At 44.4% G+C, this 19,559-nt stretch overlaps 1 protein-coding gene across 1 annotated transcript in view; it reads right to left on the bottom strand.

The window, feature by feature from the left end:
* Positions 1–346: 346 nt before the first annotated feature.
* LOC149440951 (protein diaphanous homolog 2-like) overlaps positions 347–19,559 on the bottom strand; it is a gene marked incomplete at its 5' end in the record, with an annotated part of 377,750 nt that continues 358,537 nt past the window's right edge. The window contains one exon of the mRNA XM_089657938.1: positions 347–495. Coding sequence (XP_089514064.1) covers positions 347–495 — 149 coding nt within the window. The remainder of the gene's footprint in view (positions 496–19,559) is intronic.

Genomic DNA, 19,559 nt, shown 5'->3' with positions numbered 1-19,559 from the left:
GCGCCATCATTTTACTACATCAACAAAATATGAACAAGTCACCAATGAAGGCTACATTCCCTTAGATTTGAAACACCAGCTAAATTCTTGGCTCCATTAAGAGTGCATTTTTTTTTGGGGGGGGGTGGGGGCGGACTTGCACCTAGAACTAAGTGCTGATTGTTATGTGTAGTCAATGGCAAGTTTTTGGAAAGGGACAGACGGCTTCATTGCATTACAAAACTGCTTTTGCATATCTCAAGTGACGCTACACACACTAACTTGTGTGAAAACACAGATAGGCAACAACTTGTTAATTTCATGCTGTGTAAATATTTAACTAGTGTTGATTGTAAATGAGAATGACCTAAAAAAAAAAAAAAAAGGATATCGTCATTTTCTGTACAAACTTATCGTTTGGATTATCCGTCTTGGGAAAGTTTTTGATGTCGCCTTCCAGCCGTTTTATCTGGCTATCCATGCTGTCCAGACTGGCTTTCAGAGTCTGTGCCGAAACTAGAAGAGAAGAAGAAAGCAATGAGAAAAATGATATCCAGTTGTCAGAGGTACTATATATTCCTGCCGCATTCACTGCCGTTTTTGATGAAGGGTTAGCGCTTGTCAGGTTTTTATTACTACAAGAGGTTCTTATTTTTGCAAGGAAACTTAACAAAAAAAAAAAAAAAAAACACTTCATGATGGGATCTATCTCATTTACAATAGTTTTTTTAAATATTTTTATTAATATGGAATTTTTAAAAAATCGTGAGGTATCACAACAATACATAAAGAATACAAAAAGAGTTGCTTCAAAATTCTTCTTCTTCTAATAGCCAAACTGACCACCCCACTTGCCGCCAGCTCACAGTACTTTTACTGCAGGTGGTCAGCAGCTACAGGATAGGCAACATGCCTTTACGTTGCCACCTGTTTCCGGGTTCTCCGGGATGCATGCGTGCGCCCCCTGCAGATCTGTGCTGTGATTGGCCACGTCACGAGTCTGTTAGCAGGTTTCAGCCAATGAGTTTAATTATATATCTGCCGACCGGCTGTAGCCAGTCACAGCACAGTGTTTACAAACACAAGGGATTCCGTACGCAGAGCGATCTCACTGCTTCTTCTCCCTGAACTCATCTCTGAGTTCAGGGAGAAAAAGCAGACAGATTGGCGAGTAAAATCAGCACACATTACCAGGGGCGGACTGATCATTTGGAAACTCGGGCACTGCCTGAGGGCACGGGGTCAGTAGGGGGCCCCATGAGATGCCCCTGGTACCTTTTTCATAGGCTTTTTTGAGTTTGGGCAAGGACACCACAAGGGCCCCATGATCCCCTATTGCCCGGGGGCCCCATGAGTTGTCAGTCTGCTCCTGCATATTACGCCGCCAGCTCACAGTACGTTTACTGCAGGTGGTCAGCAGCTACAGGCTAGGCAACATGCCTTTACGTTGCCACCTGTTTCTGGGTTCTCCGGAATGTATGCGTGCGCCCCCTGCCGATCTGTGCTGTGATTGGCCACGTCACGAGTCTGTTAGCAGGTTTCAGCCAATGAGTTTAATTATATACTGTATCTGCCGACCAGCTGTAGCCAGTCACAGCACAGTGTTTACAAACACAAGGGATTCCGTACGCAGAGCGATCTGACTGCTTCTTCCCCCTGAACTCATCTCTGAGTTCAGGGAGAAAAAGCAGACAGATTGGCGAGTAAAATCAGCACACATTACCAGGGGCGGACTGACCATTTGGAAACTCGGGCACAGGGGCGGACTGACAACTCATGGGGCCCCCGGGCAATAGGGGATCATGGGGCCCCTGTGTCCTTGCTCAAACTCAAAAAAGCCTATGAAAAAGGTACCAGGGGCATCTCATGGGGCCCCCTACTGACCCCGGGCCCTCGGGCAGTGCCCAAGTTTCCAAATGGTCAGTCTGCCCCCGCTCGGGCACTGCCCGAGGGCCCGGGGTCAGTAGGGGGCCCCATGAGATGCCCCTGGTACCTTTTTCATAGGCTTTTTTGAGTTTGAGCAAGGACACAGGGGCCTCATGATCCCCTATTGCTCGGGGGCCCCATGAGTTGTCAGTCTGCCCCTGCACATTACGCTTGTTAGGCACCTGGTAACCCCTTGATTGCCCTCCTGGAAAATGTTAATCTAAATAGCCTTGTATAATGAAAAGTCATATTCAGTTATTGGACATACAGTACTTTAAAGTAATATTCCTGATGCATTGTCATCCGTCAACATCACCCCCTCCTAATTACCAGATGCAACCTGCTGAGAGCATTGAGGTCTTACAACGAGGGAGATGAGACATCATAAGAACACATGGTAGCTCTGAATCAACGGCAGGTGCCAAAGCAGCAAGGTATGACGTGCTCAGACCCATTGAGCCCCATGCAGATAAAGGCTACAGCAAGGCACCAAAGCAGATGGTTTCATGGGAATAAGAGGCTTTATGATTTCTATAAATTATCATGTCAAGGTATGACATCTGTGGTTAATATAGTGAAGTTTTGCATCTTCTTTTATTAGGTTACAAAAAAATGAACACATGGTGCTTGCATGTAACAGCCTGCAATAATGGTGGGCCTTCTAATAGGAAAGCCCAGCACTAGTAATGATATATATGTGGGATCAATAAAAATAAGAAAATATCCCTAAGGTGCACCATTCCTAGTGAAAATACCAATTGAAATATATGGGACTTTAAATGTGCACCCCTGGGAGTATCCAATATCAAAAAGTAACACTAACCATATCAATTAAAACTTTGCATATTTATTGTACAAAATATAATAAAAGGTCCACACCCTTCAAACAAGAGTAGGATAATTCAATTTACAAAGGTGGGCAAAACAAATATAACATCAAAGAAGGCCTTTAATCTATATCCAATTCAGTCTACGCGTTTCGATGTGTTGCCTGCTTTTTTCGGGACTGAAATATAAGCATTCCTATACAAAATAATGGTTGATAGATCCGTCTTTCAAACTAAACAGACTGGCAGTGCACAAATGATGATCGGCCACTCCACACAATCTCCTCCCACCCTTTCTTCAGCCTGTGAGAGGACTCCAAAAGGCACAGAAAGGAATGTGTAAAAATTGTCCATGATTTGGGGGTATCAAACCCAGAGGAGGAATATTCAGCTTCCAAAATACAATATACAGACTGGACACATGTGTCATAGGTGACAAATATGTCCAAACTAAGATAATACTTGCAAGGTGGTCCAAAGATTCCGCCATGTAAAACATTCAGCCTGTTAGGTGCAGCGGTATTAAACACACAGAGGTCCAGAATGCAGGAAACCATGTATTGCAAACAGGGGCGGACTGACAACTCATGGGGCCCCCGGGCAATAGGGATCATGGGTCCCCTGTGTCCTTGTCCAAATTCAAAAAAGCCTATGAAAAAGGTACCAGGGGCATCTCATGGGGCCCCCTACTGACCCTGGGCAGTACCCAATTTACCAAATGGTCAGTCCGCCCCTGGTTGCAAAACTAGTAAACAGTACAACAGCCCGGTGGGGGAGGTCACTAAACTGGGAACTTAGAACAATTAGAGTGGAGAGTAATCTCAATTGAAGACAGTGCCTGTCAAGTGAAACAGAATGCGGCCTGACCAGTCCAACCCAAAGGGAAGCATACTGAAGATAAAGAAGCAGGCCCTAAGCTTTCACTACTTCTCTGGAGCCTGTACCTGCCCCTAGTGCTGTCCCTACACTGGCCACTTCGCAAAAGCTCACTCAAACCTGGGGACGGGGGTTTCAAAAGACTCTGCATGACCCAATATTGCCCCCAGAGTCAACTGGATCCAGCGTAGTCAACCAGAACATTGCATCAGGGGACCAAGGAAATCATAGGGAAACTAAGTTCTTCTTGACTTCCTCCTTCAGCTGCATTAGTGTTCCGCATGAGTATCACCTGCAGTAGACAATGTAGACCGCACGTGCCTACACTGCCCATGGGTGAGTAATCACTGGGCATTACACAGTTGGGGCGTGGTTGAGGTGCAGGATAAGCAGCTGTGACTGCCGCAGTGAGTGCCAACATTGGCCGCTAGTCATGTTAACTTGCAGCTCAGCAATCAATGAGCAGTAGAACGTGGCTCAACTGCCTGTTTTTAACCACCACTAAACCACCCATGCATGGGCGGACCGACCATTTGGAAACTCGGGCACTGCCCGAAGGTCCGGGGTCAGTAGGGGGCTGTCAGGGCAGGAGCTGAGGAACGAACAGGCAGGCCTAAACAATGTAACGCACTGGCTGACGACAACCACCACCCACAGACCGAAGTCCCTCAGGGCGCGGAGTCTAAGTCCCAGGCTGCTCTTCACCAGGGCCCCTGATGGTGGGGATAGACTTGACGCAGCCAGGAACCAGGTCGCGGCCCCCGAGACACCTCAGTTGCGGTAATGGCCACCGCCATTGGCGTGTAGCTGGTGGAAAAGACAATAGAGTAGTCGGGCAGGCCGGGTCGACAACAACAGGACAAAACGGTACAGGACAGCAGACAAGAATCACAGGTCACGAGCCGGTGTCAGGAATGGACTCAGCACTGGTGGTGGGACTCGCCTGCCGTGTGGGCTGCAGTACCAGAGCTGACCAGCGGGTGCTCTCAGCACTGGTGGTGGAACTCACCTGCCGTGTGGGCTGCAGTACCAGAGCTGACCAGCGGGTGCTCTTAGCAGCCAGAAGCTCACAATCAGCCAAACCTGGGGCTGATTGTAGAAAGGTGTATATAAGGCATGACCAGGCCTGTGCTCTGGGCCTTGGTGTATGTTTTCCCATGAGCCTCTGTACCCTGTGTTCCTGCTTCGTTGCTGACCCGGCTTGATCCTGATCTCTGTTGACCGTCTCCTGTTCTGACTACTGGCTCATCCCTGACTATTCTTCTGCCTACTCCTATGCTGTTTGACCACCTGTTGCTGTACCTTGGCTTGTGACCCGTTTACTCTTTGCCTGCTGCTCTGTACTGATCTGCCTCCACCGTTACCGACCCGGCTTGTCTGACCACGCTAACTACTCTGCCATCCATCCATCCTGCACGGATCCAGCCGTACCTGCACATACCTCTGGCGGATCCCTCTACCACTAGCAGGTGTACTCAGGGGCCGCGACCTGGTCTCAGTCCTGCGCCAAGTCCATCCCCACCATCAGGGGCTCTGGTGAAAAGGCAGACTGGGGCTTAGACTCCGCGCCCTGGGGAATCCTGCCCTGAGGACCGCTAGAGGTACCACCAAACGGTCATTACAGAACCCTACGGCCGGCCTGACCGTTCCACCTCTCCAGCCCTGACGACGCCTGTGTTCCTGCACCTCCTAAAGATTAGTGGAAGGTTGGTTTGTTCACTGTGCGTTTATATAGTTATATATCTGGGTGGCTAATAATAAACTGTATTATATTGTACCTGAGACCTGCGTTTCCCTGTGTCAGTCCTCACCTTTCTGGTCACTCCTTGATTCCTGACAGCCGGGTTCAGCAACAGAGGGTCAGATCAAAGGAGAACACAAAGAATAGTCGAGTCACAAGCCGAGTCAGATTCCAGGAGAGTCACAAGAGTCAGAACAGAGTTATAGCAACACAAAGACACAAGACACAAGTGCAAAGAGCATGTGCGGACCACAGGCTTATATGTCATCAGCCACACCCCTCTGGAGGATGGACCTCAGAGACCTGAAGGCATAAAGGATTCCCACCATGCTCAGCAGAAATCCAAGATGAATGCCAGCACATGGAGTAACATAACCTCTGGGAAAAGGTAGGACCTTGACAGGGGCCCCATAAGATGCCCCTGGTACCCTTTTCATAGGCTTTTTTGAGTTTGGGCAAGGACACAGGGGCCCCATGATCCCCTATTGCCCGGGGGCCCCATAAGTTGTCAGTCTGCCCCTGCACCCATGTAAAGAAGGCCTTTCCTAGGAAAGTTGCATCACAGTGATACATTGTAGCAAAGACTTGTGCTATTCTCCCGCTGACGATACAATGCTTTTGTTGGCATTGCCAACCCTTTAATACTTCATAAGTTTATCAAACATAGGCTGACACCCCATGTAGCTGACATGGATGTCTCACATAAGATGCCTAATATCCTATTTTATGCAGATTTCTTCTTCACCTTGAAATTACATTATTTGCAGCTTTCTTATATTAGGTGAGAAGAGGTATTAATTCACAAGGAGGCATGTGAGAACAAATTACGACACTGATTATTAAATAGTTATTAGAATTTTTCCCAGTTACTGATTAATTTTCAAAAAATAAATTATCATCTGCATTTTAAATGAAGCTTTCCAAGTGATGGTTGGCAATGCTGCAGACCAACCAAGATAGCTCATAAGTCCGCCTGTCCACCACAGGTTTGTAGACCAACTGCCACTCTGGAACTCAAATGGATTCAGGGGTTCATTCTACAGACAGACATTTCTCTAGTAAGCCATGGTCATACATTGGGCCCTTGGAGTAAAATATACAAATCAAAGGGAAGAGAGCTCCACCAGTCCTGAGACTTCTTATTGAGTGTGAATGTTCTTACAGTATATTTAAAGGATAAGTTCACCTTTTGGACAAAAATAATAAATGCACATTTTTTTGCAGGTAAAAAAAATGTGCATTTATTGTTTTTGTCCAAAGAAGCCTGGAAAGCATGGCACCAGCGGTCAGTAGATCTCCTGCAGACCTGTCAGAATATCTGCTTGCCGTAAGGGATGTACAGGGAGTATGGGATGTTCCGGATGTTCGGGATATATGTTTTGTACAGGATGTACGGGGTGTACGGGGTGTATGGGATGTTCGGGATGTACAGGGATGTACAGGATATATGGGGTGTACGGGATGTTCAGGGTGTATGGGGTGTACGGGATGTTCAGGGTGTATGGGATGTACAGGGTGTATGGGATGTACAGGATGTATAGGGTGTATGGGGTGTACGGGATGTACGGGTGTATGGGATGTACAGGGTGTATGGGATGTATAGGATGTATGGGGTGTACAGGATGTACGGGGTGTATGGGATGTGCAGGATGTATAGTGAGCATGGGATGTACAGGATGTACGGGATGTTCAGGATGTATGGGGTGTATGGGGTGTACGGGATGTACGGGGTGTATGGGATGTTCAGGATGCATGGGGTGTACAGGATGTACGGGGTGTATGTGATGTGCGGGATGTACAGGGAGTATGGGATGTACAGAATGTACGGGATGAATGGCCAAACAGATATTCTGACAGGAAGCAATGAACTACCACGGTGCTGTGGAGTTCATTGAAAACTACAAGCCGACAGCCACTAAGGCTGTCAGGACCTGTAGGCATTCAAAGAACTCTGTGAATGAGTGACGTGGCCGTGTGGGCATAGTTCCTGCCACTGACACCAACAATGGAGCACTATTCCTCTCACTGACACCAGTGATGGGGCACTATTCTTCCCACTGACACCAGTGTTGGGGCACTATTCCTCCCACTAACACCAATGATGGGGCACTGTTCTTCCCACTAACACCAATGATGGGGAACTATTCCTCCCACTGACACCAATGATGGGGCACTATTTCTCTGACTGATACCAATGATGGGGCACTATTCCTCCCACTGCCATCAATAATGGGGCATTATTTCTCCCACTGCCACCAGCGATGGGGCACTATTCTTCCCACTGATACCAATGATGAGGCACTATTCCTCTCACTAACACCAATGATGGGACACTATTATTCCCACTGAGGCCAATAATGAGGCACTATTCTTCTTATTAACACCAATGATGGGGCACTATTTCTCAGACTGACACCAATGATAGGGCACTATTCCTCCGACTGACACCAATGATGGGGCACTAGTCTTCCCACTAACACTAATGATGGAGAACTATTCCTCCCACTGACACCAGTGTTGGGGCACTATTCCTCCCACTGACACCAGTGTTGGGGCACTATCCCTCCCACTGACACCAGTGTTGGGTCACTATTTCTCCAACTGATACCAGTGTTGGGGCACTATCCCTCCCACTGACACCAATGATGGGGCACTCTTCCTCCCACTGCCATCAATAATGAGCATTATTTCTCCCACTGCCACCAGTGATGGAGCACTATTATTCCCCCTAATACCAAAGATGGGGCATTGTCTACTGCCACTGACATCAAGACATTTTCTACTCCCAATGGCCATAGTCTGGCCCCCCTAAAGTTTGAATGACAGTAAAGTGGCCCTTTGTTTAAAAAGTTTGGAGACCCCACTCTAAAGAAAACAAACTGTAAGGCTTTGAACATCTTTTATTTTGATGCACCCGCAATGTATTTAGAGGATTTAAACTAAACATTTTGTTGGGTTTTATCATCAAGGGTCCCGCCAGTTTAAATTTCCTTTGATATCTTCATAAAGTCATCTGCTGCCACAGGGCCTTCTGCATGGGGTATTTTTTTTTGCAAAGACACCCCTGCATGTCCTATGGATAGGTATGCTCTCGAGGCAAACTCTGAGGCATGAATGAAGATGAAGAGAATCTAAAGAAATGCTAGGATGAAAAAACAAAAAAACATTCCCGTCTTCCTTTCAGACATGCCGGCTCCCTATCAATCCTTGCCAGCCCACCACTGTGAGCTAGCCTAGGGAGCATGCCCAACTACAGTCAGGATAGAGATGCCTTCTTTAATAAAACTCTCCATGCAGGGGGCCCTATATCTTGCACAATGTCTTGTTTTTGAAGAACGGTTTGGCTGGCACTCCAGCAATTTCTTAAAAAATAGAAGTTTTTTTTTTGCAAAGACACCCCTGCATCTCCTATGGATAGTGTGGGAACTCGCTTCCAGTGGTAGAGCTTTTCCTTTCAAAACACACAGCAACTCACTTCTTTTTAAGGGCCTTTTTGTCCAATTTTATTTAAAAGAATGTCCCATAACATAAAGCTTCCCACGCAGGGGTATCCACCATCAAGCAAAACAACAAAGATTCAGCCTCCTGGTGTGAGGGACCGCCGAGCGGCACCACTAGCACTCCACTGGTCAGGCGTGCCCAGAGCGCGAAGTCTAAGCCCCAGGGTACTTGTTCACCAGGGCCCCTGATGGTGGGGATGGACTTGTAGTACCCCGAGACCAGGTCGCCTCTACTGAGCACACCTGTCAGTGGTAGGGGTGTTCGCCAGGGGCTCCAACCAGGGAGAGCCAGATCTGAGGAGGTCGGGTGACCCCGATGGGATGGATGGATGGCTGAGCAAGTGCGTAGTCAGACAGGCCGAGTCGGTAACGTAGAGGACGGTAGGGTACAAGGGAGCAGGCAGAGAATCGTCGAGTCACACGCCAGGTCAGCAACAGGAGGTCAGATCTAATGAGGGGCATCCAGGGAGAGAGGTCAGGCAAGCAAGGGTCTGGGCAGGAGAAATCAGCAGGTCAAGAAACAATCCGGGTCAATAAACTTACTAGGCACAGGTACAGAATCACAGGAAGCAGGTAAGACCAGAAGGCAACGAAATGACAGCTCAGGGACCTTTAAATATCCCGCCCTGCGCTGCCATTGGTGCCCAGCGGGCGGCCGCGGCTTCTACTGCGCATGCGCGAACTCGAACGCCGCGGCCGGCCCGGACCTAGTGCCCGTGTACAGGGCGGAGCAGTGCGCCTGCGCCGGGACCATCGCGGCAGGGATCGAGGAGATCCCTGACACCTGGCTTGTACTCAGTTTGATGTCTGTCTCCTGCAGACTCTTCCCAAATTATGGCTCTTGCACACAGCTGGCCACTAGCACACAGCTAGTCTGGCTTCCACCTTTCCTTGGTGGAGCCCTCCTGACTCCTGTCTTCTGGGTGGAGCCCTCCTGACTCCTGTCTGCTGAGGTGGAGCCCTCCTGACTCCTGTCTGCTGAGGTGGAGCCCTCCTGACTCCTTCTGCCAGGGTGGAGTCCAGAACCCTGGTCCTGACTCTACAAAAGAGCCATGCACACCTGTGCAATCAGTGTCCTAGCCATTCCCAAAACCTGGTCCCAGGATTGGAGATTTCATCCCTCCCAGATCTCTTTGAAATCTCCAGGCTCCAGATCCCAAAACGGACTTAATGAATAAATGAGGAAACCGAAAAGCCAGTTTCCTCTGCAATACATCAACCCTCTGGAGCCCCTCAACCTGCCTGGTTGAAAATCCTGGGTGAAATAACTCTTCCACATCGTGACAGATCGCCACACTGTCACAATAGGTATGCTCACGAGGCAAACTAGAAGGCATGAATGAAGATGAAGAGAATCTAAAGAGATGCTAGGATGAAAAAACAAAAAAACATTCCCGTCTTCCTTTCAGACATGCCGGCTCTCTATCAATCCTTTCCAGCCCACCATTGTGACCTAGCCTAAGGAGCATGCCCAACCAAAGTCAGGATGGAGATGCCTTCTTTAATAAAACTCTCCATGCAGGGGTCCCTATATCTTGCTCGATGTCTTGTTTTTGAAGAACGGTTTAGCTGGCACTCCAGCAATTTCTTAAAAAACAGAAGTTTTTTTTTTGCAAAGACACCCCTGCATCTCCTATGGATAGGTATGCTCCCAAGGCAAACTAGAAGGCATGAATGAAGATGAAGAAAATCTAAAGAAATGCTAGGATGAAAAAACAAAAAACATTCCCGTCTTCCTTTCAGACATGCCGGCTCTCTATCAATCCTTGCCAGCCCACCATTGTGACCTAGCCTAGGGAGGATGCCCAACCAAAGTCAGGATGGAGATGCCTTCTTTAATAAAACTCTCCATGCAGGGGGCCCTATATCTTGCATGATGTCTTGTTTTTGAAGAACGGTTTAGCTGGCACTCCAGCAATTTCTTAAAAAATAGAAGTTTTTTTTTTGCAAAGACACCCCTGCATCTCCTATGGATAAGTATGCTCCCGAGGCAAACTAGAAGGCATGAATGAAGATGAAGAGAATCTAAAGAAATGCTAGGATGAAAAAACAAAAAACATTCCCGTCTTCCTTTCAGACATGCCGGATCTCTATCAATCCTTGCCAGCCCACCATTGTGACCTAGCCTAAGGAGCATGCCCAACCAAAGTCAGGATGGAGATGCCTTCTTTAATAAAATTCCCCATGCAGGGGGCCCTATATCTTGCATGATGTCTTGTTTTTGAACAACGGTTTGGCTGGCACTCCAGCAATTTCTTAAATAATAGAAGTTTTTTTTTTGCAAAGACACCCCTGCATCTCCTATGGATAGGTATGCTCCCAAGGCAAACTAGAAGGCATGAATGAAGATGAAGAAAATCTAAAGAAATGCTAGGATGAAAAAACAAAAAACATTCCCGTCTTCCTTTCAGACATGCCGGCTCCCTATCAATCCTTGCCAACCCACCATTGTGACCTAGCTTAGGAAGGATGCCCAACCAAAGTCAGGATGGAGATGCCTTCTTTAATAAAACTCTCCATTCAGGGGGCCCTATATCTTGCATGATGTCTTGTTTTTGAAGAACGGTTTAGCTGGCACTCCAGCAATTTCTTAAAAAATAGAAGTTTTTTTTTTGCAAAGACACCCCTGCATCTCCTATGGATAGTGTGGGAACTCGCTTCCAGTGGTAGAGCTTTTCCTTTCAAAACACACAGCAACTCACTTCTTTTTAAGTGCCTTTTTGCCCAATTTTATTTAAAAGAACGTCCCATAACATAAAGCTTCCCACGCAGGGGTATCCACCATCAAGCAAAACAACAAAGATTCAGCCTCCTGGCTTGTACTCAGTTTGATGTCTGTCTCCTGCAGACTCTTCCCAAATTATGGCTCTTGCACACAGCTGGCCACTAGCACACAGCTAGTCTGGCTTCCACCTTTCCTTGGTGGAGCCCTCCTGACTCCTGTCTTCTGGCTAGAGCCCTCCTGACTCCTGTCTTCTGGGTAGAGCCCTCCTGTCTTCTGGGTGGAGCCCTCCTGACTCCTGTCTGCTGAGGTGGAGCCCTCCTGACTCCTGTCTGCTGAGGTGGAGCCCTCCTGACTCCTGTCTGCTGAGGTGGAGCCCTCCTGACTCCTGTCTGCTGAGGTGGAGCCCTCCTGACTCCTGTCTGCCAGGGTGGAGCCCAGAACCCTGGTCCTGGCTCTACAAAAGAGTCATGCACACCTGTGCAATCAGTGTCCTGGCCATTCCCAAAACCTGGTCCCAGGATTGGAGATTTCATCCCTCCCAGATCTCTTTGAAATCTCCAGGCTCCAGATCCCAAAACGGACTTAATGAATAAATGAGGAAACCGAAAAGCCAGTTTCCTCTGCAATACATCAACCCTCTGGAGCCCCTCAACCTGCCTGGTTGAGAATCCTGGGTGAAATAGATCGCCACACTGTCACAATAGGTATGCTCCCGAGGCAAACTAGAAGGCATGAATGAAGATGAAGAAAATGTAAAGAGATGCTAGGATGAAAAAACAAAAAACATTCCCGTCTTCCTTTCAGACATGCCGGCTCTCTATCAATCCTTGCCAGCCCATCATTGTGACCTAGCCTAAGGAGCATGTCCAACCAAAGTCAGGATGGAGATGCCTTCTTTAATAAAACTCTCCATGCAGGGGGCCCTATATCTTGCATAATGTCTTGTTTTTGAAGAACGGTTTAGCTGGCACTCCAGAACTTTCTTAAAAAATAGAAGTTTTTTTTTTGCAAAGACACCCCTGCATCTCCTATGGATAGGTATGCTCCCAAGGCAAACTAGAAGGCATGAATGAAGATGAAGAGAATCTAAAGAGATGCTAGGATGAAAAAACAAAAAACATTCCCGTCTTCCTTTCAGACATGCCGGCTTCTCTATCAATCCTTGCCAGCCCACTGTGAGCTAGCCTAGGGAGGATGCCCAACCAAAGTCAGGATGGAGATGCCTTCTTTAATAAAACTCTCCATGCAGGGGGCCCTATATCTTGCACGATGTCTTGTTTTTGAAGAACGGTTTAGCTGGCACTCCAGCAATTTCTTAAAAAATAGAAGTTTTTGTCAGTTACATTTTCCATAATTCACTTGTTTTGGCTGATGCAGCTTCGAGGAAAGAAAAAAGGAGAAAAAAAGCTCATTTTTAACTTCTGTGGCACACAATGCTAGCCCCGCGGGACAGAAACGGGAGATCAATGATTCCCAGCGGACACTTTTTTCCCATCTCTCCCCTTACAGCTTGTCAGGCTGGGTGAGCTCCCTGTGACTTTTTTGTCATTCATGATGAATGGAACAGATCATTAAACAGCTGGCTGTTTCTAAGAAGCAACAAAAATGCAATTTTTTTTTCTTGGGCATTTTGCAATCAAAGAGCAGAAAAACAAATTTTTTTGGAGTGGCGGCTTCTGTAGCTTATCTGCGTCTTGCATTTCTGGCAACTGTAACCATCTGCGTTAGCAAATGATACATTCAAGAAGACCTATTATCTGATATACTTTTCACATTACCTGCATGCCTGCTAAGTACTGTGTCAATGTAACCATCCCAGTACTTATTACCTCTCACAAGCAATGCCTTCATCTGCTTCTGTCTCCGGAATTACAGAACCATGTTTGGTCAAGCATCATCCGGGGTTTTATACTTCAATTTTTTTTATTGAAAAATTGGTATACAGTGGTGTACAAAAAAATAACAACAATTGCCTCCTACATGGTGCAATGGAGTTCACAATCATATTCATAGAACAAATATGCACATGAAAAAAAATATGATTAGTCATTGGAGATATATAAAGAAAACACCATCTCCACCATGTAACAAACGGTCCATCAATCAATAAACATAGACAATGCCACAGAAATGGACCAAAAGTATACAAATCAATTCAGGAGAAGAAGAAAAGGAATTGAGAATAAAGAAAACAAAACAAAAACAACAAAAAAACAAAAAAAAAGGACACAAAACAAAAAAAAAGGGGGGGGGGAACCAAAGGGGGAGAGGAGAGAGAGGGGGTCATCTGCAGTACTTTTAAGATATAGATATATAACTGATCCACGGTTCCCACATCACCTCAAATCTAGAGACATCATTATTGACAATGCTTGTAAGTTTATCGTTTACCATTATCCAATTAAGTTTTTGTTTAACCCCGACTAGTGGGATCAGTGATTGTCTCCAACTTACAGCTATGCAGGGGCGGACTGACAACTCATGGGGCCCCTGGTGATATACAAATATAATATTTTCATATATACATATATGAAAATATGGTGATATACAAATATTTGTGTTTCATATATATATATATATATATATATATATATATATATGAAACACAAATGATGCAGCGCTACTACCATAAAAATGAATAAGTGAAACAGTGCAAAATTAGTGACACAAATAACAAATACACAATATTAAATAGTGCCAAAAAACTCATAAATAATCACATGTGACAAGTGTCAATACGAGGTCCTAAAAATACCAAATAACATAAATGGTGCCCCAAGTAATCCAATGGGATCCAATAGTGCTCCAAATCAAACAAGTAAGTCACAACAGGACTCAATGTGCTAAAAAAAAACCTCCCACCAGAACTAAAAATCAGTTCCCACCCAGCGCAGGAGTTTGTCACATTGATATATATATATATATATATATATATATATATATATTTTTTTTTTTTTTTTTTTTTTTTAATAATAGGTACTATATTTGTGATCATTTTGATTTTCTACAACAGCAAACAAAATCAGCAAACCTTGAACAGTGGTCATATCCAATCTAACTGCAATCAAATGAAAGTCCTACATCAGTGCCCTAGGGCGTGTGAATGTATTTGGCAAGTTCCTCATGGGCAGACTTTAATTTGAATGGCTTACACTCCCCATGGGCAGGCACCTAAAAGAAGTGATGACGTTCCTTGTAAGCAGACACTAATATGAATGCCTTAAGTTCCTAATAGGCATGCACTTATATGCATGGTCAAAGTTCCTCGAGGGCACTAGTATGAATGGTCTAAGTTTATTGGAAATAGTCAGTTATATTAACGTGTTCAGGTTCCGTGTCAGTAGGCACTAATATGAATTGTTTAACTTTTTATGGGCAGGTATTTATAGGAATGGCTAAACTTCCTTCCCGCCTAGATTGTAAGCTCGAAAGAGCAGGGCCCTCAATCCCCTCATGTTTTGCATTGTTTTGGTATTGTTCTGTCACATGTTCTGTCCCCCTTTGTAATGTACAGCGCTGAGCGAACTATTGGCGCTTTATAAATACTGTATAATAATAATAATAAGCAGAAATGCATATAAATTATTAAGTTCCTCATGATCAAACCCTAATGTGAATGGCTCAGGTTCCTCATAAACAGACACAAATACGAATGACTCAACATCCTTATAGAAAGGCACTAATATAAATTATTCTTTTGAATAGACATTAATATTTTCATATTCTGGTTCCATGTAGGACGGCACTAATATAAATGGTTATAGCTCCTCATGGGCAGGTACTTATATAAATGGTTAAAGTTCCTCATAAGACGATACTAATATCAATAGCTTAAGTTCCTAATAGGCAGGAATGGTTCCTCAAGGGCAGGTACTAATATGAATGGTTCAAATATATTGAGAATAGCCATTTTTATAACGTGTTCAGGTTCTATGAGGATATGCACTAATATGAATGGTTTTGTTCTTCAAAGGCAGGTAATTATATGAATGGCTTATATTAGGGTCTCTAAGCAGACCCTAATATAAATGACTGAACTTCCTTACATACAGGCACTAATATAAATGACTGAACTTCCTTACATACAGGCACTAATATAAATGACTGAACTTCCTTACATACAGGCACTAATATGAACGACTGAACTTCCTTACATACAGGCACTAATATAAATGACTGAACTTCCTTACATACAGGCACTAATATGAACGACTGAACTTCCTTACATACAGGCACTAATATGAATGACTGAACTTCCTTACATACAGGCACTAATATGAACGACTGAACTTCCTTACATACAGGCACTAATATAAACGACTGAACTTCCTTACATACAGGCACTAATATAAATGACTGAACTTCCTTACATACAGGCACTAATGTGAATGACTGAACTTCCTTACATACAGGCACTAATATGAACGACTGAACTTCCTTACATACAGACACTAATATGAACGACTGAACTTCCTTACATACAGGCACTAATATGAACGACTGAACTTCCTTACATACAGGCACTAATATGAACGACTGAACTTCCTTACATACAGGCACTAATATGAACGACTGAACTTCCTTACATACAGGCACTAATGTGAACGACTGAACTTCCTTACATACAGGCACTAATATGAACGACTGAACTTCCTTACATACAGACACTAATATGAACGACTGAACTTCCTTACATACAGGCACTAATGTGAACGACTGAACTTCCTTACATACAGGCACTAATGTGAATGACTGAACTTCCTTACATACAGGCACTAATGTGAATGACTGAACTTCCTTACATACAGGCACTAATATGAACGACTGAACTTCCTTACATACAGGCACTAATATGAACGACTGAACTTCCTTACATACAGGCACTAATATAAACGACTGAACTTCCTTACATACAGGCACTAATATAAATGACTGAACTTCCTTACATACAGGCACTAATGTGAATGACTGAACTTCCTTACATACAGGCACTAATGTGAATGACTGAACTTCCTTACATACAGGCACTAATATAAACGACTGAACTTCCTTACATACAGGCACTAATATGAATAATTCAAGTTTCTTTTGAATAGACATTAATATTGTCATGTTAAGTTTCCACATGGGTAGGCACAAATATAAATGGTTTAATTCGTCATGGGCAGGATTTATATGAATGGCTAAACTTCCTCATAAGCAGACACAAATATGAACGGCTTAAGTACCTAATACGCAGTCACTAAAATTAATGACTCAAGTTTCTTTTAAATAGACAATAATATTTATGTGTTCAAGTTCCAGGTGGGCCAACACTAATATGAATGGTTCTAGTTCCTCATGGGCAGGTACTTAAACGAATGGTTAAAGTTCCTCATAAGCAGATACTAATATCAATGGCTCATTTTCTTTTTTGGCAAGCGCATATATGAATGGTTTCCATGTGGGCAGGCACAAATATGAATGGTTCTAGTTTTTCATGGGCAGGTACACCTGTTGAATGGCTGAAGTTCCTCATTATCAGGCACTAATATGAATTGTTCAAGTTCCTCAAGGGCAGGCACTAACATACTGTACACGGTTCAGGTTTCTTGTGGATAAACACCAATAGTAACACATTCTGGTGCCACATGGAAAGGCATTAATAGAAATGTTTTTTGTTCCTCATGGAGAGGCAATTATGATCAACACCTCAGGTTCTTCATGGGCAGGTACTTACAGGAATGTCTCAATGTACTGTGCAAAGCCTACTAGATTTGCCAGTGCTATTTACATTTGTTTTAATTAAAGAAGACTTGCTTGTTCATTGACTGCACCATCCTGAGTTTTTGGACTTTCAAGAATCTGTTTTGATACAGAACAGCATTTCATAACATCTGCTAGGTTTCATCCAATGCTCTACAATCCATGAAACCTATTATTCCACAAAAGTTGTGATCCATAATGTAAATGTTAATTGCTTTACTGGCAGCTGCATTCCCAAGGCAAACTGCAAATGCTATTTTTATCTCGGTATATTCCTAATCTGTCCCTGGAACACCACAAAAACTGCTGGTCTTATATAAAATGTTGCAGATGGCATCAGGTCTCAAAGATCAATTTTATTCCTTTCTTTTTTTCCCAGACTCTCACTGCATCCTAAGCAATGTCAAAATACTCTAGAGTATGGATGTACTTCCAGCACAGTTACTTCCATTTAATTGGCTCACTTGTCACACTGTGGTAAGCTTTCGCCGAGGCATTCTGGGTAGCAAGATGCAAATGAAGCAAAAAAAAAAAATGACATTCGTTTTCTTCTCATTTATATTTTATGGAACCCTCTGAATGTTTTATACATCCAAGTAGCATTCTGATACTGATATTGTGTAGAACAGAACTTTTACGTATTCTGAAAACAGGAATATAAAGAGCGATCCAAAGGAACGAGTGAACTGGGTGGTAATAGTAGCCAGCAAACACCACAACTGTGCTAAATTCACTGTAGACAGATTCCAGAGATTGTCTCACATGTGGGTTTGGCGGATCTGCTTCCTGAAGTCTATCCTGTGTAAACTTTCTCATTCATGAATCGGGGATCAGATTCCACCAATCTAATTGGTGGCTGTGAATGATTTTTATTACGAGGCTTTTACATGGAAGGCAAAAACAAAGGGTGGCCAGGAGCGGGTCGCCCAGGGCGCAGAAATAGGGTAGGGTACAGCTTCACCATGTGAAAGCTCCAGGTCAGAGGCCTGCAATCAGCAGGACACAGCTTCATGTCTGCTTTAACATTTACTGTGATCACGCTGTGCTCCAACATGCCCACTCTCCATGCCATGTGCCTGCAGCTGGCAACACAACAAAGACCATGAATGTGTCCTGCAGGGATACCCAGATCAAAAGATTGCCGGCAGCAATTAATGGTAAGTACTGGTGCACTAGATGACAAACTACAGTTGCATGAAAGTCCCTGCCCTCCATAAAGCATGGCAACATCCAATGTTTGTGTAGTATTATGTTCAGAAGACTGTGTTCTTCTATTGTTGTGACTTAGATGACGTTCAGAGCACATTTTATGCCCAATTCATGCAAAACTCCATGTAATCCCAAGGGGTTCACATACTCTTTCTTGCAACTGTAAGTCCCTAACCAAGTATGCTTCTAAAGGCTTCCTTTTCTTTTTTTAATAAACACACAGATCACTAGTTAATATTTTTACTTGTACACCAGTTAAAACGAACCCAGAGAAAAGGTCTTACAGGCTTCCTTCACCGCTTCTCATACTGTATGGCCAAAAACCTTGGAATTTGCTCAAGTGAACTTGTTAAATACAAGGAACACAGGTCACCTAAGGTAGAGCCTTTCTCAACTAGGGTTCCTCAAGAAATTGCTAAGGGTTCCTTGAACAATAAACATTGGATTGACTTCCCGACTAATGGTGCCTGCATATTTGCGAAGACCAGCATCAATAGGCAGAGAAAGTTGCCTGGGACCAGTGGAGGTTCTCATTTTTTTCACATCATCTGGCACAAATAGTCTTTCATGGTCTCTAGAAGTCATTCTTTTCAAAAATTACCATTAACGTTCTTCCTCTCACTGACCAACAAGGGGGTCAAAAAAGTATCCATCTGGAGTGTCAAATACTCTGGGGAATGCCCAGAGGAACACAGGTCACTTTCAACCAAAGTAGAGCTCAACTAGGGTTTCTCAAGCGATTGCTAGGGGTTCCTTGAACAAAAAGCATTGGATTGACTTCCCATCTGACGGTGCCTGCATATTTCTGGAGATCAACATCAATGGGCAGAGACAGTTGATTAGGACCAGCAGAGCCTCTAATCTGTTCTTTCACATCTACCATAAATGGTCTTTTATGGTCTCTAAGACTGGCATTCTTCCCAATAAACATTAATGTTCTTCCTCTCACTGACCACCAAGGCAGTCCAAAAATGACCTGTCTTGAGTGTCAACTCTAGGGAATGCCATGTACCTTGTTTTATGTATTATAT

The sequence above is a fragment of the Staurois parvus genome, unplaced genomic scaffold (assembly GCF_062004578.1).
Source record: "Staurois parvus isolate SC_StPar_1 unplaced genomic scaffold, SC_StPar_1.0 ptg001044l, whole genome shotgun sequence".
NCBI lineage: Eukaryota > Metazoa > Chordata > Amphibia > Anura > Ranidae > Staurois > Staurois parvus.
The sequence above is the reverse complement of the archived record's forward strand: the minus strand, read 5'-3'. Positions and strand labels throughout refer to the sequence as shown.